Raw genomic sequence first — 23827 nt, forward strand, 5'->3', positions numbered from 1 at the left:
ACCAGTTCATGGTTGTTTGAATCATTGAGATGTGACAATATATTCCCCTGTTATTATTATTATTATTTCTTTTACACCAGGTCTAGTGACTTTTCTATATATTCCGAACACAAACCGGTACACTGCCTTATTTTCTGGATACTCTAAAAATCTCTCAGGCCGAGAGCATAACCATGATTAATTAAAAAAAATTATTAGTCTAAATATTGTAATTTTTGCATTTTTTTTTCTGCATGTCGTGGACAATGTTTAAAATATCTACGAAATATTAAGAAGAAATGAAAAAAAAAATTGGGTTACAATGGTATGATATGACTGCAGAACCAAACCCAATCACTATACACAAATCCTCAAGCAGTTCTCATCATATGAACAAGGAGATCGTCGCCCACAACGCCTAAATTTCACTTCACACTACAAGTAAAAGAAATTAGCCCGCCCCTATGTAGTTTTCTACTTCTAGCGCCGCTCTTGGTAGAAAAAGCACATCAGTTCTAGACAATATGACTACACTCGCGTTTGCGGTTTTTCAATACAGAACTTCTTCTTCATGGATCAGTATTTGGGAGGAAATATACGAGAATGTGGGGAGATCACAGCCTCCTGAATGTACTTCTTGGAATAATTAGAGTCAGGAACCCAACGAATCTCACTCAAATTTGGGGTCTCAACATATGCCATCAGAAATTCCCCAACCTTCTCAATTTTGCCTCTCTTGCCTGCCCTGAGCAAAAGGTTGTTCCTGCAGTAAGAGAAGATGCCATTGCTCAACTGCACGATGTCACCGGGCTCAAAGGCGTCGCACTCGTTCCCCCACAGCTGGAAGTGAACCGCCGCAGTCTCGTCCGCCACTAGCGCCAAGCATGTCTTGTTTTGGGCTTGTGATGAAGTAGTAGTTGTAGTTTTGACGATGCCTTTGTCCAAAAGTATGAACCTCGTGTTTATGTTGTTCTGTGCTGCTGGCACTATGTCTTTCAGTGGCACCATCTCTCGGATAATGCTCAATGCTTTTGAATCCTCAACATATCAACGTCTGCCTCTTTTCACCAAGCATATCCGATGGCTATGGTGATGGCAACGAGCTCTAGTTCAGACTGCAGTACCGATACATACAGTTGTTTTAAATACTTATGCAAAACGAAACTAAAAACAATTAAAAGTGACACAATAAGAACCGATTATGAAATCGAATATCAAGAGAGGAAAATTCCGGTCAGCAAGGAACCCTATCTCTATTGTATCATCAGATAGATACGCTTCTACAAAAGGCAAATTTCTAAAGCCTTGCCAAGTCCATAGAAGAGACTGGCAAAGCGCTTCGAAAAAAATGCCTTATGGAGCACATCGACGTATGATTTGGCTAATTTGCATCATCCCAGAGAAAATTAGACACACACAAAAGACATGAATTCAAACCAGAACACAACACACATCGGGGGAGTCCGAATCAGATCAACATAAAAGACGCATTCAAAGAAGACGCTGAGGGAAACATTTCATTGACAGATTGAATATGCTCAAGAACAAAATAACGAGAAATACCTCATCAGGGACAAAGAGAATACTTGATTGTACCCCGAAGAACCTAACTACAACGAATCAAATCCCCACGATTACGAAACAAAGCAGACTACTAATCCACCAACTAATCCGTAATCTCTTCAGAGTACAACTGAGTGCTAGTTACCAATCGGTAGACAAGTATATTCCTTTTTTATTTTCTTGTTAGTCTGTCTATTCTATTTGTTTAAATTAGATTTTCCTCCTACATTTTCTCAGCAACCAAACATGGTAAAATTGAGAGAAAGATCTTCACTTTACTAACCAAATGATGGCCCTGCACTAACTTAAGCAGAGAAAATGGAAGCTGCAATCAAGCCAACAACAACCACAACACTATCAGAACAAATACAAAACAAAAATTCAAATACAATACCAAAGTTTCAAAATTTGAGCAAGAAGCGAATCAAATTCAAAACCCTAACCCTAAAATTCAAATACATACCAGTTTCTACGCCGATAAGTAAGAAATTGCCCTGCAACCCAATCTTCTTCCATCACAATTTCTCAGAGAGAATAATCAAAGGGGAAGTTTATTAACAAGAAAAACGTTGCGGCGAGCAATTGTTTCCAAGGCTCGCTAGTAAGTGATATAGATATTATAGACAACTAATTAGCGCGGGGTTTTGACCTAATCGCACTTATGAGCCATCACTTATTGTTATTGGTGAGCACGGTCGGGGCGGGCCTAAAATTGAAGGGACCAGATCGTATCCGCTTGAAAATAAAACGCGACGGGTATAACCGTCTAAGGTTCGTTTGCCCACTCCTAGTTTTGTACCCAAAACTCCTTCTTCAATTTTCTTCTTCATAAGTTTTTTTATGATTTTGAAGGGAAGTTTTACCCTTCTCAAGTGGTCTAGACGCCGCTCTATAGGAGCAACTCTACCGTTGCTTATTACCCTGGGGATAGGCAACCCAACCCACTCCTCCCCCTCTCCAAAACACTCCAACCCACTCGGGTAATTGGGCTCAAGGTGAGTCCGATGAAGAAGTCAGACAATAATCGTCTGGCCCAGCGCCCTGCTTATGTGACTTAAGGTTGACGTCATCATGATGTCAGCCATAATTTAAATTATTAAAAATTATAATTAAAAAAATCTATAAATCCCTAACCATGTTCTTCCACTTTACACCACATTTCAATATTTTTAAATACTTTTAACTAATCTTTTATGATTATCCGAAATTAAAAATAAAGCTATCTTTTACTATTTTATAAAATAAAAAATACTAATATTTTAATACGAATTGTCTGGGCTATTCAGTTTATGAGTGGATATGCACTTGAGTAGTTACTATTCACGAATGTTACGTTGATTTAAGGGAATTTAGTTGCCTATTGCCTATGAGGTCTTACTACGCTGGAAGTGCTCTAATATCTTGATAAGAAAATTTCAGATAGAGACATTTTAACCGTGACATTTGTAATGCACTTCTTATAAAGTATGAGACACTCCTCAACGAGTTTTGATTCACCTTGAAAACTCGTTAAGGACACTCAACGAGTTTTGATACACCTTGAAAACTTGTTAAGGACACCCCCCTCCCCCCGAGGGGACCCCATGCTAGTGTCATTCCATGTGAAAACTGCCCTATGAAGTTTTCCTCGTGCTTGAAAACTAGAGTATATCGGCATTCCGTGTAAGAACAGCCCTACTTCGCATGTGATCCAATATTCTAGTAAATAAAATGTTAAGTTTCTAATGCATCTTAGATTCGAAAACTCTCCCCCCCCCTCCCCGCCCCAAAAAAAAAAAAAAAAAGCTCGAATACAAATTATGCTAGATTTGTGATGTGGTTTGCGCGGCTTTTTTTGTCCGCTCTGGTTTTTCCTTTTCGGGTTGTTGCTTCAACAATCCCATTGAGTTTCTTGTACACATCTTTGATGTACTGTTGAAACAAACATCGTTGATCTGATAAAAGGAAGCCAATACACATATTAAGCCACTCTTCATAACAATTACAAATACAAACTCCGCAACGTCCTCCGCATTGACAAGTTCATAACACAACGAGAAACAGCCACAACCCTTTTACTATACACAACATAAACAACAATTATATTACAGTGCACCAAAACTGAGGGAGAGAAGCTCCAATGGCGGAGACATGACTCAGAATGGAAACGAGCAAAGGGGAAGAATCATAGGTAGGCAAACCCTAAGTACGACTGCATGGGAAGAAACTCGCTCTCTTGGTTGAACATCTTCATTTGAAATGGTGAACTCACTTTCCGATGCCAAGTTCTTTGGTGATGTCTCTCGTCAAGCTGAACTGCAAGGTATTCTGCCACGGAAACAGGGTGCGCGTAACTGGAAGCTTTCTTCGAAGATCCTGCATCACATCCATTAAGTTTTGAAGGTTAGTACTGAAATCAATTACAAAGATGTTTTGGGGTAAGGTAATAGTAAAGAAACAATTTTTCTTCTGCGAATGTGTTTCATGTTCATAATGAACATATTATGTTCGAATATGTTGAACGGTACAAATATAATAAATTTAATTTCATTCTCGATGGAAGTTAATTGTACCTTGAAAGTGGTATCAGGCAAATTTGAATAAGATGCCTACAGAAGTAAATTTGTTAGTGAAGAGCTCAAAAGGTTGAACATCGGCTATTAACTAGAGAAATTGGTGTATTTTGAACCTCAAGAGATGTTATGTACTCAGTCTCGTGTTGACGAATAATGTTGCTAATGGCAATTGCACTATCTTCAGAGGACTGCAACAAAGAAGAATCATAGGAAATGTTAAAGTTATGAAAAAAAATTCAAACAGCCACAGGAAATGTTTTATCATTAATGTATCAGAAGCATGACACGGGAACTCATAAGATCACTGAGCCTCGTATCAATGCTTAAGTATTTGTATGAATAATATCAACTTCAACTATAGCCTTTCTGTTTCTACACACAAAAAGCGTCAGATGATTCATAACACGCCGAAAAGACTAAGAAACTGTTGTGATTAATACTGTTTCTATAAAAATTGAAGTACACAGTTATACTAAAAGCAATACATTAAAACCTCATTTGGTGGAGAGGATTGGATTATGGATAACCCTCTAAATTCAATGTATTTTGAAAGCTGTGGCGGATGATTTTTCATTTTGAGCGGATTACACCAAACGAGCCCTAGGGTTCAAAATAAGGGAAGGTACAATGACCTTGTATGATAGATCACCAAAAGCAACACAAAAATAAAAATGACAATAACCAGAGATAGATATCATAACATCAACCTGAAAAATTGTTGTATCCTTGCATTCATGTTTTGCATCTAACTGCACATTGCCCTCCTCAAAATAGTGGGCACCCACCTGAAAGAAGGAGAAGAATAGAAGAGCATGGATGAGAAACAGTTCCTTCTTGGTTAGGTGCTTAAGTTATGAACTCAATGCTCCATACTGAAAGCCAAATACATATGAAATACCTGCAGTTTGCCGTTTAATTCCAGCATTTGTATTTCATCTTTGAACTCAATGCTCCATACAGAACGCCAACTACCGTTACTACGCGGCATGATAAATAAACTTATATCAGAAGATTCCCACATAAAAAAAGGCAGGAAAAGGAAAATCAACATTTTCTTCTTTCATGTAACTAAGAAGGGACCTGGTATAATAACAAGACAGATTTTTTTAGTAGTACATCTGTTCCCACTGAAATACAAATGTTAAAGAGAAATAAACAAGCTCGCAGGTAGGGAACAGCACTAATTTCACATACCAGAAATTTTGTGGGCTGTGTCTAGCAGCTGAAATCACCACTACAAGCTCAAAGTCAAATCCAGGGCCCTCCACATCTTTACCATTGCCACAGTACACTGAGCAGACTCCTTTCGGATAAGCTTCACCAACATATTTAAGTATTTCTGCATCCAGAGCACACCTGAAAGGAAAGAATATTAACTTATGCACAAGCCCACCAAACTCCCAGACACAAGCACACCAATGTACACATGCACACACGACTGACATAAAAACAGCTGTGGTTCTATTTGTGTGTTGCTTCCACAAGCTTCCAATAATTTTTTATATTTGTTTCCTTCTTCAACAAGCATGTTATGAAGATAACTGGACGAGAAGTAACACATATATTGCATAGTTCTGTCTAGGCCATTATGGAAAGGGCATTCTCAAATATTAACTTTCTTTGGTAAAAGTAATACTGGTTTGGTAACTCAATATTAACAAAGTAGTAGCTCCTACAGGATTAATGTTAAACTATTCCCATGCCAAATACTTGGAATAAGCACATGAACATAAGCAGCGCACATAAAACCCCTAATATGAAGCCAAATATCTTGGAGCATACAAATGCTCATTTCAGTTCAAACTTCAAAGGAGTGAAAAAACATGTGTAAGGTTTCACAGAAAATAAAGCGTACCGGAATTCCTCAACATATGCGGATGGAAGTTCATCATCCAGAGCAGGTCTCACCTCTGTAGAAACCTGAACCAATTTTAGCACATTTTAATGAAATAATTGGTACCAATTTAAACGAAAAAGCTAATAAAGGGTGACAAATATCATAACGGAACAAATACATGGATGCTTGATTTCTATCATCATGATCTTCCCCATAAGTGAGATGGAAGATCAGCTTATGCCCTTTCCAAGGTTCATGCTTTACTAATAATTTTACATTATAATAGCATAGGGTTTGTAGCTAAGGTGGTCAAAAGCATTCAACCTTGCACCCGAGATCCCAGTTAGATTCCCCCTTCCCCACTATCGCTTGTATAAAAAAACTACCATTTTCCTAAAATTTAAATTACAGAAACTACATTCTTTACCATTGTCGCTTGCATCATCGGATTCGTATATCAGAAGAAAAATAAAAACACTTGCCTGTTTAGTGTGGTTAACTACAGCAACTTGAGCTGTCCTGGGATCAATGAACTCGGTCTCACCGAGCTCACCATATGATGTAATTATAACCTGCTCTCACAAACAGAAACAAAACCCCATATATTTTCAGATTCTGGAACCAAAAATACATCAATAAGGCAATGAAAGTTTGCAAATTTCATAAATTGGGAACTCAAAAATCCATCGCAATGCCGATATTTCATTCGAAAAAGTAAAAAGGAAAACTTACGTCGCCGATTCCGCCCGGCATTTCGATGGAAATCAAGTGGGATTTGTTGTACAGTGGGAAGGCCTCGGACGCAGCCTCCTCGTACAAAACGTCGTCGTTGATTACCGCCTTCACATCTGCCAACCCAGAAGAGAAAATCAAATACAGAATGCGATTCGCATGGTCGATCAAAATTTGAAATTTTACGAAATTAAATAAAAATTAGAGAAAAATGTGATGCTTTTGGGGTGAAAGGTGAGACCTTTAGCGACGAATTGGATTTCTCCGGGGGGAGAGTTGAGGAGGAACCACTTTGCTATCTCTTTCTTCTGCTTCTCGCTTAGCTCTGCTTCTTCTTCGTCAGCCATTTTTCTCAGTTTTCACAGTCTCTCTCTCTCTCTCTCTCTCTCTCTCTCCTCTCTATCTCTTTCTTCTGGGATTTGAATGGGAAATGAACCGGTGTACTGTTAAGATTCAGGGGGGAGAGAAAGGAAGAGAGAAACGTGATTCCCTGTGAAGCACGAAGAACTTGACCGATCTTGTCCGTTTATTTAACGGTGCCTACAGAAATAAACGGTCAAGATTTGTTGTGATTGAAACGCGTCACATAGAGCCTTTGAGGTGTGATCTGTAAAGGGTCACTTGTGGGACTTTGGGAGATGTGTTAGCCTGTGAGGTGGTGACTCTGATGAGTGCGTGAATTTTTTGTTAAGAAACGATATTATGTACATTAAAGATGAAGGAAGTAAGATAAGCTTCACAAGAAGCTAGTAATATCGAGAATCGAATTTAACACATTTTACTTGTAAGTAAATATGAATACTACTATACTGTAGTACTAAATGATAATGAGTCTATGAATTGTGAACCGAAATGATTTTGAGTAGTGGGGATGGCTTTGTAACCGCTAAAACCTACTGGGGTCAATGATTGATATGATCTGATCCATTCGATCATTAGACCTTTATGAGGATAACTTGGATGAACGACTCTAGTGATTACTTTAACCGTCATTTTGGTGATTTCTCAAACAAATAATGCGATGTTAATTTTTTTTTTCCATACATAATGTGTTATTGGTCCGAGGATGCAAGTGCTCGTAAGTCTTGGATTATGAGGTTGGGTTTCATGTCTTGTTCAATAGACCTTATCAAGTGACGTAATGATGTAGTCAAGGTATCGATAATTTTAACAATGCAGGTGACATGTTAATGATAGATATTGAGTTGTTAGACATGCCTTGTCAAATTCACCATTAAACGGGTTGTTTGGAAATTCTTTTACATTGGCTCAAAATAGTTTTGATAAAAATGTTTTTTAAAACCATTCCTTAATAAAAATATATATGAATTCTGAAAACACACTTAATTCAAGTACTTCCTGCAAGAAGTCTAATTGCTTTTGAACCCCATAAACGTATTTTTTCAACTGCTTCTAGTCATTCTTTACCCAAAAATAAATAAAACAAGTGCTTTTAGTTATTATAAAAGCACTTTCAAACAATACATATAAACAAAACGTTCTAAAAACACACCACTAATAGGAAACTTTAACCATTTTGGTATTGAAAACGTTCTAAACCAAAGCTTGATACTTCATAACAAACGGAAAAATTTTCAACCAAAATTTCAGTTCTTTTATGATGAACACCAAAATTTTAATTTACATAAGCCTTTGCTAGATTTATGTTGGAACTAATTCCATTGTGGTAATACATTGGCCTCCAAGTATCGTCTCCATGCTTTCAACGGACCAACCCCTCGGCCGCTCGGAGAGGTTTCTTGGACTCTACGGTTCATAAATATGCCTCTGGCTGCGAAACCCATAAACTCACTCTGGTCCATGAAACTACGCATCCGTGATGCAAAGCCACCTTCACGGGAGAAACCCACTCTGTAACTCCAATCAGCAGACCGGGGTTCTTGCGTATGGGGAGGAGCAGCTAGTTGGATCTCAGTTTCTTGCACCGGTGAACCATCATCTTCGGAAGATGTAAGGTTCCCCATTCCGAATGATTCCCAATCAACAAGCTGCAAAATCACTGCAGCTCGGTCTGTGTTCTGCGCAGGAAGATTTTGTGACCGAGTTACTTGAGCTAATTTGTCGACCTGAACTTTCAGTTCGCTTAGTCTATGACCAATCCTTGAAGATACAGCATCGTACAGCTTTCCTCTTGATACATGCTTAGCTCCTTCAGAATTCAACAAATCATCGAAGTAGATTGGATCGCCAATAACCACCGTTACCTACATTGTCCAATTATATGTGAAAACAGTAAGCTGAACAATATATAAACTACATATTAATAGAACCCTGTTTGTCAACCACCCTATGAAATTATAATTCTAACCCTCTAATCAAAACAAAACAGAATTAACAATTATGGACAATTTAGTAATTACATAAACACAAATTTTACTGTTTTTTATATGAACCTCACTGCTATGTAGTAATAACAGCCCCTATTTTAAAATTAAAAATTAAACCCTCTGGACAAGAGAACTCGGTGTTTCGTGGATTTTGGTGGTTGGGTAGATTTTTTATAGGAACGAGACAGAGATCGGAAGAGACATGTGGTGGTGATGAGTTGAGGGCGTGGTGCGGTTTCCATTGGCTATGATGCATGCTGGGTTCTGGCTGGGTTCTGGGTTCAGTTTTGCAGAGGAGTTTTATTCTTCGGTAAAGGCACACGCAGAACTTGGGGATTTGGGATCGAGAATGAAGGAGGAAGGTTATTCAATTGGCTGAATCTAGAGAGAGATTTCGTGTGAGGAGCTCACGATGAGAGAGAGAGAGAGAGAGAGAGAGAGAGAGAGAGAGAGAGAGAGAGAGAGAGAGAGAGAGAGAGAGAGAGAGAGAGAGAGAGAGAGAGAGAGATTTGGTATGCAGGTGCGGTTTCCGTCAGCTATGATGCATGCTGGGTTCTGAGTTCAGTTTTGCAGAGGAGTTTTATTCTTCAGTAAAGGCACACGCGGAACTTGGGGATTTGGGATTGAGAACGAAGGAGGAAGGTTATTCAATTGGCTGAATCTAGAGAGAGATTTTGTGCGAGGAGCTCACGATGAGAGAGAAAGGTGGGGATTTGGGATTGAGAACGAAGGAGGAAGGTTATTCAATTGGCTGAATCTAGAGAGAGATTTTGTGCGAGGAGCTCACGATGAGAGAGAAAGGGAGAGGGAGAGAGAGAGAGAGAGAGAGAGAGAGATTTGGTATGCAAGCCGAAACGGTGAAGCAGGTGAGAGAGAAGGAAAAAAAAATGAAATGTTTTGGGGCCAAGAAGGACGATGTCGTATTGGGTTTGCAAAAGTTTTTTTTTGTTTGTGTCAAAAATTAAAAATTGGCACACATCAGGTACATGAGATTTGATAGAAGTAAACGTAGGGGGGGGGGGGCGGCAGTAGGAAGGCTTTTGCAGTGAGACCACAAAGAATTTTTACACGTGCATCGCGTGTGCGACTTAGCTAGTGTATCATAAAAGAACAAAACACTGGATAAAGCGTGAAAGGTGTCATGGACTGTAATGGTAAAAACAACAATCAAATCCTACAGCAGACAAGGCTACATGCGAAGGTATATCTGCTCACTCATATAATTTCTGAGTATCAAAGTATCTAGCTTGAAGGATTACACCCTATCGAACGGAGACTGCGCAGATCAACACTGAATATGTACTGATAATAGCAAGTATTGGACTTACCGTATTGCCTATCCTTGGGATGCTAGCACCAATAGGCATAATGTCCTGCATCCCGCTATGCACAAATGGAACAACCATGGGAATATTGTCGGCGTCAAGGACCAACCTGCCAAGTAAGAAAATGCAATAGTTACTACCGCAAAGTGTTCCAATGAAAAGAACACTACATCCAATTGCTGGTTTAATCAATGTGCCATAAGTTACTATTGAAGACTCTCTTTACAGCTTACAGATAAAAGCATGGGAGCAATATATCTTTCAAGAAAGGGAGATCGGATCGGATCCTCACCTCCCGACACCTCTCTTGGAAGACCCCATGGTTTTTCCACCATCTCGAGAACGACTACCTTCTGGGAAGATGTGAACCCAACCACCTTGATTCAATTTTGAAATAGCCTCATCCATTCCCTGAATCAATCAAACCATAAAGATGAGAACGTGGCATGGTTATCACACTGTCATTACTCAAAAAATAAAATAAAATGTGACTGATGAAAACCTAGAAGAACAAAAACCAAATCAAACATCAATAACTAAAATCTGCATATAGAGTATATAGAACTGTATCCATCATTCTGCACCAGAATCATTCAGTTAAGCGCCAATTAATTATAAGACAAATTGATAACTTTTAGCCCTTCCGTAGACCCAAGGTACATATGAAATGTTCAAAACAAGTAAGGAAAGAGCATCCTATCTTTTGATTTATCATACTAAAGGACCCATTTCTAGAAACATATGAAAAGAAGAAGATAACCATCAAAGCACTACTTATATGCTGCAGAGGTTTGGTTTTATTTGCAATTATACGTGTCATGACGGCACTAGTACTAACAAACTACCCAACACCTTCAACAAACTTAGTGAAATAATTAAAAGAATACCTTTTGATAAATCCCATCACCACGAGAAACTGGCAGGACTTTGACAGATCGAAAAAATGCTGAAGTTACAGGATTTGCAAAACAACGATCAGACGCGCAAAGTGTCCACCTCAAGTTCTGAGCATCCAGAAGAACATGTCGAGGAAGCAACGCAGAGAGAACAAGCGGATCATCCATAGAAGCAACATGATTGCTGACCTGAAATGAGAATTAAAAAAGTAGCCATAATTACCAATGGGAAGCCAGAAATAGTGAAGGAGCAAATGGTACTGATGCCAATCAATTCATATGCATTAAGTTTTAGACCCGTAAATAGGATGCTGGGGCGTTACCGTTATAAGAGGCTTGCCTTTGGGTCTGCGTAGCACGGCATCATGTAATTTTTCTACACCATACACCTATGACACCCGAAAACCCACATTATTCTTGCAGCCCTCAAAATACAAAATTACAAATTAAAAAACACATAATACCCCACAATCTCACCTACCTGAACCTGATTCAATCCATTCATAAACACATGACAAACATTGCCAATGACCGGAACAGCCACAGCTTGAAGCATGCGTAGAAGGATTGATTCTTCTTCAGCATTGAAATCCTTACCCACTGCAGGCACCACAATACAAAAAATCGCCCTTATACTACTGTCCTCACCGAAAAACCGCCGCAGATTCTTACTTGGGTAGATTACAAACGCGCAAACTAATCAAATACTCCTAAAAACATTTGCAAATTCTTCAAGCTCAAAGATTTTCACTTCGCTAATGGAATCATAGCGAAATGCAAGCCTATACCGATACGAACCCGAAATTGTCCTCAAGATGCAACTTTTAAATTCGCTAATCAGTCTTGCCTCCTATCTATGCTAGTTAGCTAACTAATTTTTAACAGAAAGACACAATCTTTTACTACACAAAGTTAGGAAATTGAAATTCCTTCACAGAAACAAATCAATCAAAATTTGCAATCCATCGGAAACGAAAATTACAATAAAAAGAAAATGAATTCAATTTAATTGAAGGAAGGAGGGAGGAAAAGGACCTCGTTTGCGGTAGAAGGCGGTGGAGGAAGGGAGGGAATCACGGCGGAAGTCGCGAAAGCGCTCGAGCCAACGCTGCAATGTGGAGGAGAAGTAACCGTCGTTGGAAAAAATGGGGTGGTGCCGGAGGCGGCGATCCACCTCCACCCTGAACCGCTGCCTGAGCCGCAGCTGCACCGACAGGGCCTTGCTCTTCCATAGATCGCCACGCTCAACCCTCGCAGCAGCCATTACAATTGAATCAGAAATCGAAGAGAGAGAGAGAGAGAGAGAGAGAGAAACTGAGGTTCGAGAAAATTCAAGAGAGAGAGAGAGTAGCTAAGCGCGAGTATAGAGAGTGTTGGGGTCACGTTCGTTGTGCCCGGGCCCGGGGTGCCTATACTATTCGTTATTGGATAATGTTAGGTTAATTTTCTAAACCAGATATAAAAAATAAGAATTAAATACGTTTATAATATTTAATTTAATTATTTAATTATCAACAATCATATAATATGATTTAAAAAGCAATATCTTTTGTTATTATCCCAAAAGTTTCTCTTCAAGTCTTAAAAAAAAAGTCTTTTCTTGTCAAACTCTGTCTCAAAAAGTTGGGAGCGACAGATTGTTTCGGTAGATATGATATTATTTTCAACTCAAATGTGTTTGGGAATTTTTTTTATTTTTTTAATTATCATTATTATAAAGAGGGAGGGGATTAGAGGGGTAAGTTTCGAACCCGGATAATTTGAAACGACAATTATAAATTGAAATTTTTATCAATTTTAGTAATATAAACTCTCTAACTCCAATTTTAGTAATTGAAAACGACAATTATAAGTGAAAAAATTATCAATGTAAATTTCTAATCAATCAAACAATGCGGAGATTTGAACTTACAATCACCACGAAAAAATTGAGATTTTGCGTCACTAAATCAACTATTACATGACGAATGCTTAAAGTGTATTGCCCCTCGGTTCATTCTACGTTATATAAATCCGAATCATAGTATGCAGAACATTGTACGAAACAAACCGAAAGACGCTGTGAGAACTAACATCGTATGCTCACTAGTCGTTACACAAAAATTTCAAGAGCAAACATCGGCGAAGAAACCGAATTCCAATGGCTTCACAGCCTATGCCGACTTAAAGAAAATTCCGAAAGAGAAGGGGTACAGAAAGAAGGCGGGATGTTTTTAATGCCGTCACATTGAACAATTCCATCCATCTAAGGCTATTTTTTGTCGAACTCCCAGATGACGCCTCCATCCTCTGCAACACCGAAGCAGGAATATGTTAGCATAAGCTCTATAAACGAAGCAGGACAAAACTTACAACAATCAGATATGTATAAGCCAGTTCAGAACAACCGAGATTGGCTAAAACTGATTGCACAGACCAAAAGAGATCGAATGCGTTCCTAAGGTAACCATCTCTCTTGATATGCAACAAAAAATGCTTGTACATGTCTTATTAAGGCATTACAACAAACAATGCCGTGAAGGTAAGCAGTCTGATCACAAATTTCTTACTTTAACATCTTTCGTAATTTCCTAATGTTCAGATGTCCAGTATAAACCGAGAACCCGTAAGTGCATAATTCCCCATCATGGAAAAAGCTCAAAGATACATTGTCTACTGTTAGCATTGCATCTAACCAAAAACATTATAAACTTGCAAAGGTGAAAATTATAAGAGAACTTTAACGAAAAGCTTTCGGTACTGTTCACTTTAACGAAAAACCACATTTTTAGTACTATTCACTTTACCTTTTATTTTGTCCTTATCGTTAAAACTCAAAGTTTTCAAGCCATTTTCATTAGTTTTCCTAAAATTATTATATTTGTCTTGACCAGACCAGAACCTGTGATCAGTATGCAGAACGCAAGGTGTTCAATCCTACTCTTGTTTTCGGCCCTAGAGGTTGAACCCCTACCTTAAGGAAAGAAAACTAACACCGGAATTATAGGGCATACCTCTAACTTTCTTGTTTATCCAGACCTCCAAAAGCATGCCAGCACCAATTCCACCAGCAATGCATGCTCCAAAAAACGCAATGTTGTAGGGTAGGGATCGTCGAGGAAGAAAATAGCACTCCGGAATCTGCCTAATCTTTCTGGGAAGCCGCTTCTTTATCCCTGGTTTAACACCAGGTTCCTTCTGCATGTCATTGCCTACAGCTTTCCAATCCACCCCTTTGAACGGGTCTCTTGGCTCTTCGGTGGCCATGACTGTAAAATAGTTCAATTTAGAGCCTGCACAACCTTGAATCTGAACGTCGTACCCCAAGCAAAAAAACAACAGTAAATAAGAAATCCAATGGAAATTTAACCGCAAAAAACATGATGGTAAATTGGTCATGAAAAGGTTTAAAACTTAATCAAGTACATCAATGCCTAATCCAACTTATCATTAGCCAATCCCATAAGCAAATCATTGAGCACTAATTATATGCAGATTTTCTTCAATCCATAATTTCACCCAATGCTTTCTGAAAACTATGCAGAAATCTTAAAACTGGAATTTGCAGCAAAATAATTACCAATCAAAGGAATTTAACTGGGCAAATAATTAACAATTCATATGAAGATAATAATCCCAAAATCAAGCCCTAGAACACCGAATTCTACATCACAAATTCACAATTAAACAAATCGGGAAAAAATATCCGAGTAAGAAAAAAGAAAATTTCCCAATTAAAAATCGTGCGTCTATGCAATTCAAGATCACAGATACCAAATAATAAGTAAAAAGATACTATACAGCAATCAGCAAATGTCACTCAACTAGTGCAAGTTTGTGTTTGGTTGCTGAGAAAATTGAGGGAGATACGACGAGAAAGTAACTTCTTACCGAAAATTAAATCTTCCAGACGAAACAATGAACGGATTTTGATTAGAAGGCGATTGAAGATTGTATGAGGTGTTTTTTTATTTTTTATTTTTTTGTCAAAGGTGTTTGGTTGCTGAGAAAATGGTCACAAGAGTAACCAGTGAGAACAAAACCCTGGGTTTTTCTCCTCTTGGTGCTGTTTTAGCGGGGGAGTCCGGATAGAAACCCGGACCCGACCCGTTCTATTTGGATTACTTGATATTTTGGGGGCCGGATTAAAAGGCCCAAATCAAGCCCTATATAGATTAATGGACATAATACTATAGTTTTTGTTTTATATTTTATTTTTTATGCAAGTAATAATAAGAAAGGGGAATCGAACTCGAAACTTTCAGCGCAAAAATAAGAACAAGAGTCGAACTCTTAATTTTATCACGCGTACAAAGGTAGAATGCTCCGCCACGAAAGTTAAAACTCCAAAACAGTTTGCAATGTAATTGTTCAACAATGCAGATAACTCTAATTTATCATTCAATTCCAAGTTTCAACCTCGTAACAAATGTTGAGAGTTGTCTCACATCGGTGAGAGACAATGTTTGCTAACAAACACTTGAAGGGATTTCATTCATGGCCTCCCGAATTTCTTATTAACAAGCTAGTAAATAGTAATGCACATTCTTTGCAGATCACATCCCTCGTGCATTCGGTTTGCTTGCCTCGCAATCTGCCACCAGAGTAAACCAAAGCAATCTCTTTCGCATTCCCGGATCCTACTTTCTGCAAGCACCAAAGGAATCATCCTGGCCAGCATACATCGCCCCTCTCTCGTCTGAGGTTCACCCTTGATACATAATCTGCAACTGGCCCGAAAGAAACTAGAAGCTCATTTCATCAATCTGGATGAACAGAAAACGACCAAGGAAAACTTATAGACTAATAGGTACAAACGAAGAGAGATTCTGTACATGGTTACTTGGCGTTGTTGCGTAATAGACTAGTCGATGATGGGAAAGGATATGGCATGAACCTTGAAACGAGCATCAGCAAATAAAAATTTTAAACTTTGACCCCGCATTCCCAACATCCAAGTAGTTCACATCAACTGCAACTTCCCCAAGATCGTCTGACCAGCACCAATGAAAAAATTGTATTCTTAATCTTCAGGAACTTATTTTAGAAAAACAAAAATGGCATATGACAAGATAAAATATCGCACCTTCGTATATAGTCCTTGCAATATTTACATATTCGGGTATGAGATCTCTATATATGATTCCATCTGGACGGGCATCCAGCGCTACAAGGACACCTGAAAATCAACAAGCCGCATTACATTATGTTTATGATATGATAGCCATTGAAGCTAATTTCTTCAAATTGGTTAGGCAAAGGTACCTGGTGCTGCCCAAGCTTTAGTTGAATCGCTTGGCAATGGAGAAAGCCAGAGGATGTTTCGCAAGTTCATTGAATCATCATAAGTCACATTCGACCCTAAAGGAGGTGATATTAGAACAACAGGGGTCACACACATTTCACTACAAGGTATTACAACATTATATCACCAGTGTAATTGCTTGATATGAGTAACCAAAAATTCGAGGAACAAGTTAGTAATGCTGAAAGGAGGATTTAACTTTAAGCTTGTTTCTTCGTTAATTTTTCTATTTTCAGATAAGTCACTACAAAGACAGAAGGGCTAGTATTCGAGTACTAAAACAGATCTATGAATTGCGAAAAATTAAAGATGTTACATGGGGATTTACCTACTTGACAGTATCCCATGTTGTATGGAAATACTTCCTTGTCATAAGCAGGGTATTCTTTAGCATGGAACCTATCAACCATAAAAAGACACAATCTTAAACGAGCCGATGATGGTTAAACATTGTAGCTCAAATGTTCCGACAAAAGGGCGCTGCAAGAAAGATACCAACTTACAATATACCAAGTCTTCCACTGTCTATGGCAAGAAAAAGGTGTCCATGGAATAAATCATAGCGACTCAACGACACGTTCAATCCAATATCGGGACCCCGAGCAAGAATAAGTTCAAACAAAAATTCAAGATATGAATTCAACTCCTGCAATGCAACAGAAAAGCACTCTATGAATTCAAAGAGAGGATTAATTTCATGACTAGAACAACTCAAAAACTTGAAGTTTCATTTTTTTCGATGCAAACCTCACTTATGAATCGTCTCCCATACGGAGTTCTAGTAAGCTCGCATCTGTCCTCTTTCGATCCTTCAACATCAGGCACCTAACACATTACTAAATTAAACATCCTCTAGTTACAACTAGTGCAAAAAATAACAAGACAATCCGGACATTACTTAAATTCATCATAATTTCAGTTCCATCTCCAAACTAACTAAAATCCAACACAATGAAGACCGATTACGGAACAATTGGAAATCACTCTGCAACAATTTATCATAATGTTACACCAAAGTTACAATTTTTCTCCAAATTCAAGCACAAAAGGCAATTACATACATGATAAATTGGCAATTATTAAAAGCAAAAATGAAAAGGAGACTGACAGTGATCATAGTCGGATCCAAAGCGCGTTGAATCGCAGCCGGGTCTCCGCCGGAGTCAACAGCCAGGCGAGCCAGCTCCAAAACCGGCCGAGGCGGCCACCAAACGAGCTCATCCTCCTCCCGCTGACACAAATCACCACCCTTTTGCTTCAAGCTCAAGAATTTCCGATTCAAATAACTTGGCGGGCAATTTTGCTTGGCAATTGGCGAAAAGGGTACGAGGAATCTGAAGCAGGAAGTGAGTTCTTGGGCAACAATGGGGTCAACGGACGAAGAGTGGGACTTGGGGCCCAGCAGAGAGAGCAGGTCCGAAGGAGTGGCTTTGAGAGAAGGGTTTGGAGAAGATCGTCGTGGAAAGATTGGGGAAGATGAAGAGGCTGAGATGGAGTAGGAAGCAGTGAGAGAGAGGGAGAGGAAGATTGTCAGTCGTAGTGAGAGAGAGGGCTTCCCCATTTGCTCTCCTCCTCTCCTCTAACATCACCCCTACAAAATATGGTTGAGATTTATATTTGCCAATTAATTTTAAGAAAAAGGGATTTGAAAACTTTTGAGTTTTAAGAACAAAATAAATGATAAAATGAATAGTATCATGATTGACATTTTAATGTAAAAATATGATTTTTCGTTAAAGTAAACGGTACATGAAGTTTTTTGCTAAAATTCTCTAAATTTTATGATGTAAGTTTGACTTTCTTCAGTTAGTGGGTTTACCGATTAATCCAACTGAAATTTGTTGGGTTGGGTTAAGTTATAAACTTTAAAAAAATTATTTCCGGATGGAAATCCGATCACCCGTCCAATGGGTGAGTTAAGCTGAATTAAAATATTATTAACCAATTAAAAACAATCCATCCGAATATCAACAATTCTTTATCATACGTATATATTACATACTCATATGCATAAAAAATAGTTTTTTTTTATTTGTCGAAATAAAATTTAATAGTTATTAAGCACATTTGTTTATTTACAACTTTAGTTACATGATAAAATTTAAGTATTAAGTAACAAATAGTGATTCTACAACTCCAAATTCACAAGATTTAAGTTTACTATTACATATGTTTTAAATTATTTGTCACTCATACTCCCTTTAGGAATAAGAAGGAAAGTAAACAATCTCAATTTATTAAATCTGTGCAAGCTAACCTGCCTTACAATGGTTTGAATGGGTTCGTTCGTTTATTTCTTTGGTGAAAATGAGTTTTCAAAATCAATAATGTCAACCTGAACCTATTGAGTTGGCCAACGGATTAAAATCCATCCCGACCAACCCACCCAATGCCCACCCCTGGTGGGAACTAGAATGAGACTCCATTTAAAAAGACAGATGATTTCATTATCTTCGGACAAATCAAACATAGATATTGGACATTGCTAACCAGAAATAGAATTATGTACGTCCTTAGTTTGTTGCCTCCCTTAACATAAACAATGCTTTCTACATAAACACGATGATGGCATGCTAAGTTTTTCTTCCTCGAAATGATGGACTACCGTAGCGAAGCCACCAGTTAATCCTTTTTTTAAGAAAAAGGAAATTGACTGCCTCCAAAATGTCATCCATAAAAAAGATAAATAAAATAAAACTTAATCAAGATATGATATTAAAAATTTCCAAAGCGTTCAACACACAAAACACAAAGTGTTGTCATTCAACTTTCAAATAGTACGTGTTTTGTGCACCGTCCAGGTTTGTGCTAGAGGCAATTTTGGCATCACTGTTCCATCTCTTCCGTTCAAACAATGCACATAAACAGGTTGTCTTGTCGCTTCATCTTTATACTCCCCACATGAAGATTTCGCACTCTTTACATTAATGCTTCGCCGATCACCGAAGAACCTCCAACAAGCAACCAACCATGTAACAACTTCTACAGTATCCATGTTATAACTCCTGCACCAAGAGAAGCGTTCTGATCAGAAATCTGGCCGAAAGGATCTTGCCATCAAATACATTAATAACATATAAGAACGGAAATAATATCGACACTAGCTTGCAACGTTCTTGTATAACCATGAGTTAATCTGTCGTTCGTGCCATTTTATTCAAGCTGCAAAGCAGCCTGACATGTATATCACGCCGACACTTATGCACAGATACAACTAGTTTAATGGCGTTGTAGCCTGTGCACTTAAAATAAACACTGATCGACCTGTCATGCCCGTGCACTATAATTAGTGAGCCATGAATGACAGTCGTTGCATACTGAGGAAAGGTTAACTTACCTATAACAACCACATTGCTTCAATTACAGACCACCGAGTTCATCTACAACTTTGACGCCAGCTGTCTTATCCCATTCCTCAGGGGAGGCTACATCTGCCATTATCTTTTCTTGACCACGCCAAAGGATCTGCAGGAGGTATTCCCACCCGAGATCAGTCAACCACAAATATTGAAGAAATAGGTTACATTAAGACTATGTACAAGGACTTACCTTGTCAATCACCCCGAATTCTTTAGCAGTTGTGGAATCCATATAAAATGGTCTTCTCATCACTTTAGCAACAGCCTCCTCTGACTAATACAAAATAACACGATAACATAAGTTCCCTACTTTTGCTCGTATGCTGATTAAATCTTATAAAGAGAGCTTACATTTCCAGTGTGTTTGGCCAAAAGCTTTACGAGAATGTCCCTATTTGTGATTACCTGCAAAGTACTTCACCCAATGTAAAAGTTTCCACAAAATGCACAAAATAAATTAAATTCAAAAGATTGTGATGTTATAAATGAAATGAAAGCTTACGTCCTCACAGCCCCTCAGAAATTTCCTCTCATTATATTTTGCATAATGAACAGATAATAACAAAGTGAAAGAAACCTTCCTATTTTTAATCCTCCAAATAAGTTCGGAGGCCATGGAAAAAAAAGAGGTGATGCACAAATACGTGATTACGACAAGAACAATTAAATGGTGGAAAGAAATGAACGAGGAATTCACCTCTTTTGCACGAATAAGAACGTCACTAGCAGGCATCAGTCCAGATGATGGGACACGAGGTTGCTGGATCATTGCTGAAACAGGATTGAAGGAAGTTAACGAAAGTTTTAAAGATCTGAGATTGCAGCCTTATAAAGCAAAATGTGTCATACCTTTGGCATGTGGCATCATAAATCGTTTGCCCTTAGTTCCTGCTGAAAGCAATAGACATGCTTGACCTATAGCGGCCCCAACGGCAACCGTATGTATCTGAATGAGCAAGAACAAGTATGTACTATGGTAAAACGTACAACATTCATATCATAAACAAAAGCAAATCATTTCCATATTTTCCAATGCCCAAAACCCTTCGCACATGTAGTCCGGGGAGTAGGAAGAGGAACATAAAAATGTCAATAAACACTCCATGTGGCTCCACTTGCATGTGCATATCTCCACCTTAACACAATTGCTAATCTAGAAACACCTCATGTAGCTCCAAACTGACACCCAGAACACTAAAACTAGAGCAATAATTATGCTCAGTGCAACAATTCTTAAAGTGAATCACCTCATTCTTCATCTGCATCAGAGCATCATAGATGGCAAATCCCTCTGACTCCATGCCAACCTGAAAAATAAGCATTTGGAATACATGATAAAGATAATTGGTAGAGACATCATTTCATATGCATCTTCCTTTGAACAGAAACACCAGACTTACGGTTTCACCATCATCACGGGTGGTTCCCGTCGAATTAATATAAATATATATAGGTTGTTTAGGATCCATCCATTGCAGATACATCAATTCCGCAACAATAAGCTCTGTGACTGCTGGCACTAACTGAAACATAAGAGCAATTTCAACAGATTTCACAAAATGCACGAACGAAGTGACAATAAGATTGATTGAAACCTATTATGAATAGTTTCGCCATTATTCCAGTATAATTCTAGTCATATCTTCCCCTTCTGAATTACCCAGAGAACACCCTCAAGGCTTACACTCAGAAACAGTGCTACTTTATCAAGACAAACACTTCCCCACTTTGTTTTTGCATCTCAGCTCCAAAGACATGCTCTGGCCTCCCAATTCGCACCCCAAAAACACGACATGTACTATGAAAAGACAGCAGAATTTGATACTTCCATAAGATGGCATCTACAATAATATAAATATTGGATTCAAAAACTCACAGGCATGCCAATATAAACTATTCTTCCGTGGAGTAACAACGAGGGCAGGTCTGGAGGTGGCTTCCTGGGCCTATGCTCGTTGTAAGAAACCGATCTTTCCACCTAGTTGAAGCAGAGAACAGCATAAGATTAATAACCAAACAAAATACGGATTAACCGAAAATAACATGGAAACAAATCATTAATTACTACTACAGCACTAACTATATTACAAAAATCAATATACAGTGAAAAAACCAGAAAATCCAACTAGCACCACCATATCATTAAAACCCCATTAAAGTAAGGGAACTTTTCAGTACTGTATACTTTAACGAAAAATCACATTTTTACGCTAAAAAATTAATCATCATACTGTTTATTTTACCCTTTATTTTATCATTTTCATTAAAAGTCAAAGTTTTTAAACTTTTTTATTAGTTTCCTTTAAAATAACTAATTCAAAATTAAACCTTTTGAACAAAAACTAGCTTAACCAATACAAAACTAAGATTCTTTCAATAATATCAATGGTGCCCATCAAATTAATTCAAAATTTTCACTTCAATCCTTCAAAAACAGAAGCAATTCTTACTTCTAAGTAAAAATTTAGAGAGAGAGGGGTACTTGGGCGGGAGTGGCCATGAGAATAGGTTCATCAAACACATCCAAGTACGGGAGAGAGTCGGAATTTTGAGGCGGCCGGTTCAGCAAGGTTTCCGGGGAGTTGGCAGCCACCGCAGCGAGCCTCGAAAGAAAGGGGTCCTTGGGGTTTATTGGAGGAGTTGGGATTTTGGCCGTTGCTTTGGCGTTAACGGAGCAAAAAGCTGTAAGCTTCCGAGCATTTCTGGGTCTAAACGACGACGTAGACGCTGACGATATGGAGATTGGCAGCTGCAAACTGCTCGCCATTCGAGATACTTGGTGGTTGGTTCGTTGAAGTCGGAACTTGGAAGGCTTTGAAGCTTCGGCTGGGAATTTGGATTGGTAGTGGTGTGGAAGAAGTTGGGGATGTTCTGTTGGCCCTTTTAGAGCCCACAAAATGTTGTCCATATCGGCCCAAAAATAAAAATACTTGGCATCATAAACACTTCATAATCATATACTTTTCGATGTTTATTTTTCACCTGTAACGTTTTTAAATAACTGAAAGTGTTTTTAGTGGAAATATTTTTGAAAACAATTCTTAGCAAAAATTCAAGAGGAACCTAGAAAAGCACTTAAAGCTTCCTGCAAGAAGCACACATATGGTGCTTCTTCTAAAAAGCACTTAAAGTGCCTTTGAAACCCAAACTCAATTTCACCAAAACCACTCTAAGTTATTTTAAAGACACTTCCAACTGAGCCTTTGATTTATTACTTGAGTGTAATTGTACATTTATAGGGAATATTTTTGCTCACCAACCTCAAATGATTATGATGCTCACCACTATATTTATCACTATTAGATAAATTTTAAATTTCAATATGTGTCATGGATGGATCAAAGAAAAAGAAAAGAGTAACTTATACAATTCACCTCGCTCAATTGTATTAGGATCAGTTGTCCACGTGTGAGTTATATAAATTTTGAAGAATATTTGTATGCCATCACATTGGCGATGAGTAGATGACAAAGCAACTTCTAGAATCACATTTACAAGCCGTTTTTAGCTTTCCACACTCTTCCTTATTTATAGTAATTGGATTCAATAAAACGAAATCAACGTAAAAAATGAACAAGAATGTGTAAGAAACTAAAAAGTGCATGAAAATCACTTCCCCTTCACAATAACTAATTATTAGACAACAAACCATTATGAATCAGAGTTATCATAAGGTTGGTTGTGCACACGCGAGTCATAAATTTTGAAAAACATTTGTTAAGATTATTGGCACTCTAAATAGTCATAAAACTCTAAAAAGCAATATAAAATTATCATACACTCTAAAAAGCAATATAAAATGAGGACTAACTTCTACTGCTTTTAAAATAAGGAAAACTAATGAAAATGGCTTGAAAACTTTGAGTTTTAATGATAAGGACAAAATAAAGAGTAAAGTGAATAGTATCAGGTTTGACTTTTTAGTGTAAAAATGTGGTTTTTCGTTAAA

General features: G+C 38.0%; 6 protein-coding genes, 1 long non-coding RNA gene and 1 other non-coding gene across 17 annotated transcripts; 1 reads left to right on the forward strand and 7 right to left on the reverse strand.

Annotated features, from left to right (window-relative positions):
- Window positions 1–248: 248 nt before the first annotated feature.
- On the reverse strand, window positions 249–2211 carry LOC126618984 (uncharacterized). 2 transcript variants are annotated; one of them, XM_050287225.1, is made up of 3 exons: window positions 2006–2211; window positions 1826–1867; window positions 249–1094 (listed from the first exon to the last, which is right to left on the reverse strand). In XM_050287225.1, the coding sequence occupies exon 3, from the start codon at window positions 985–987 to the stop codon at window positions 556–558; it is 432 nt and encodes a 143-aa protein (XP_050143182.1). In that variant the 5' UTR covers window positions 988–1094; window positions 1826–1867; window positions 2006–2211; the 3' UTR covers window positions 249–555. The 2 variants fall into 2 exon arrangements, with proteins under 2 accessions (XP_050143182.1, XP_050143180.1); XM_050287223.1 differs by lacking the exon at window positions 1826–1867 and having other exon boundaries at window positions 2006–2208.
- LOC126620566 (small nucleolar RNA snoR127) lies at window positions 1209–1379 on the reverse strand. Its single transcript, XR_007622576.1, has one exon. It is a non-coding gene; the product is annotated as a small nucleolar RNA snoR127 (small nucleolar RNA).
- Window positions 2212–3444: 1233 nt separating the features above from the next.
- Window positions 3445–7158, reverse strand: LOC126618983 (F-actin-capping protein subunit alpha-like). Its single transcript, XM_050287222.1, has 10 exons — window positions 6908–7158; window positions 6667–6782; window positions 6417–6506; window positions 5953–6017; window positions 5292–5453; window positions 4996–5074; window positions 4805–4882; window positions 4211–4285; window positions 4095–4130; window positions 3445–3897 (listed from the first exon to the last, which is right to left on the reverse strand). The coding sequence occupies exons 1-10, from the start codon at window positions 7011–7013 to the stop codon at window positions 3790–3792; spliced, it is 915 nt and encodes a 304-aa protein (XP_050143179.1). The 5' UTR covers window positions 7014–7158; the 3' UTR covers window positions 3445–3789.
- A 1024-nt stretch (window positions 7159–8182) lies between these two features.
- LOC126618979 (uncharacterized) lies at window positions 8183–12611 on the reverse strand. The gene is made up of 7 exons (XM_050287219.1): window positions 12271–12611; window positions 11717–11835; window positions 11559–11624; window positions 11227–11424; window positions 10632–10750; window positions 10343–10448; window positions 8183–8891 (listed from the first exon to the last, which is right to left on the reverse strand). The coding sequence occupies exons 1-7, from the start codon at window positions 12497–12499 to the stop codon at window positions 8340–8342; spliced, it is 1389 nt and encodes a 462-aa protein (XP_050143176.1). The 5' UTR covers window positions 12500–12611; the 3' UTR covers window positions 8183–8339.
- LOC126618985 (uncharacterized) lies at window positions 9524–10132 on the forward strand. Its single transcript, XR_007621921.1, has 2 exons — window positions 9524–9656; window positions 9753–10132. It is a non-coding gene; the product is annotated as an uncharacterized LOC126618985 (long non-coding RNA).
- A 525-nt stretch (window positions 12612–13136) lies between the features above and the next one.
- On the reverse strand, window positions 13137–15271 carry LOC126618987 (uncharacterized). 2 transcript variants are annotated; one of them, XM_050287230.1, is made up of 3 exons: window positions 15106–15271; window positions 14229–14523; window positions 13137–13524 (listed from the first exon to the last, which is right to left on the reverse strand). In XM_050287230.1, exons 2-3 carry the CDS (start codon window positions 14479–14481, stop codon window positions 13487–13489), a joined length of 291 nt encoding a protein of 96 aa, XP_050143187.1. In that variant the 5' UTR covers window positions 14482–14523; window positions 15106–15271; the 3' UTR covers window positions 13137–13486. The 2 variants fall into 2 exon arrangements, with proteins under 2 accessions (XP_050143187.1, XP_050143188.1); XM_050287231.1 differs by having other exon boundaries at window positions 14229–14483; window positions 15106–15269.
- Window positions 15272–15581: 310 nt separating this feature from the next.
- Window positions 15582–18122, reverse strand: LOC126618986 (uncharacterized). 8 transcript variants are annotated; one of them, XR_007621924.1, is made up of 8 exons: window positions 17628–18121; window positions 17267–17344; window positions 17023–17165; window positions 16848–16918; window positions 16480–16575; window positions 16301–16393; window positions 16058–16207; window positions 15582–15944 (listed from the first exon to the last, which is right to left on the reverse strand). XR_007621924.1 is itself a non-coding variant. In XM_050287228.1 (8 exons), exons 1-7 carry the CDS (start codon window positions 18078–18080, stop codon window positions 16125–16127), a joined length of 1017 nt encoding a protein of 338 aa, XP_050143185.1. In that variant the 5' UTR covers window positions 18081–18121; the 3' UTR covers window positions 15582–15944; window positions 16112–16124. The 8 variants fall into 8 exon arrangements, 4 of the variants coding, with proteins under 4 accessions (XP_050143185.1, XP_050143184.1, XP_050143186.1 ...); XR_007621923.1 differs by having other exon boundaries at window positions 15582–15938; window positions 16050–16207; XR_007621922.1 differs by having other exon boundaries at window positions 16050–16207.
- Window positions 18123–19211: 1089 nt separating this feature from the next.
- LOC126618989 (ATP-dependent Clp protease proteolytic subunit-related protein 3, chloroplastic-like) lies at window positions 19212–22746 on the reverse strand. Its single transcript, XM_050287232.1, has 10 exons — window positions 22361–22746; window positions 21755–21856; window positions 21279–21401; window positions 21126–21185; window positions 20728–20824; window positions 20576–20649; window positions 20230–20283; window positions 20069–20152; window positions 19857–19984; window positions 19212–19524 (listed from the first exon to the last, which is right to left on the reverse strand). The coding sequence occupies exons 1-9, from the start codon at window positions 22643–22645 to the stop codon at window positions 19880–19882; spliced, it is 984 nt and encodes a 327-aa protein (XP_050143189.1). The 5' UTR covers window positions 22646–22746; the 3' UTR covers window positions 19212–19524; window positions 19857–19879.
- Window positions 22747–23827: the final 1081 nt, after the last annotated feature.

This window comes from Malus sylvestris, chromosome 4 (assembly GCF_916048215.2).
Source record: "Malus sylvestris chromosome 4, drMalSylv7.2, whole genome shotgun sequence".
Lineage (NCBI taxonomy): Eukaryota > Viridiplantae > Streptophyta > Magnoliopsida > Rosales > Rosaceae > Malus > Malus sylvestris.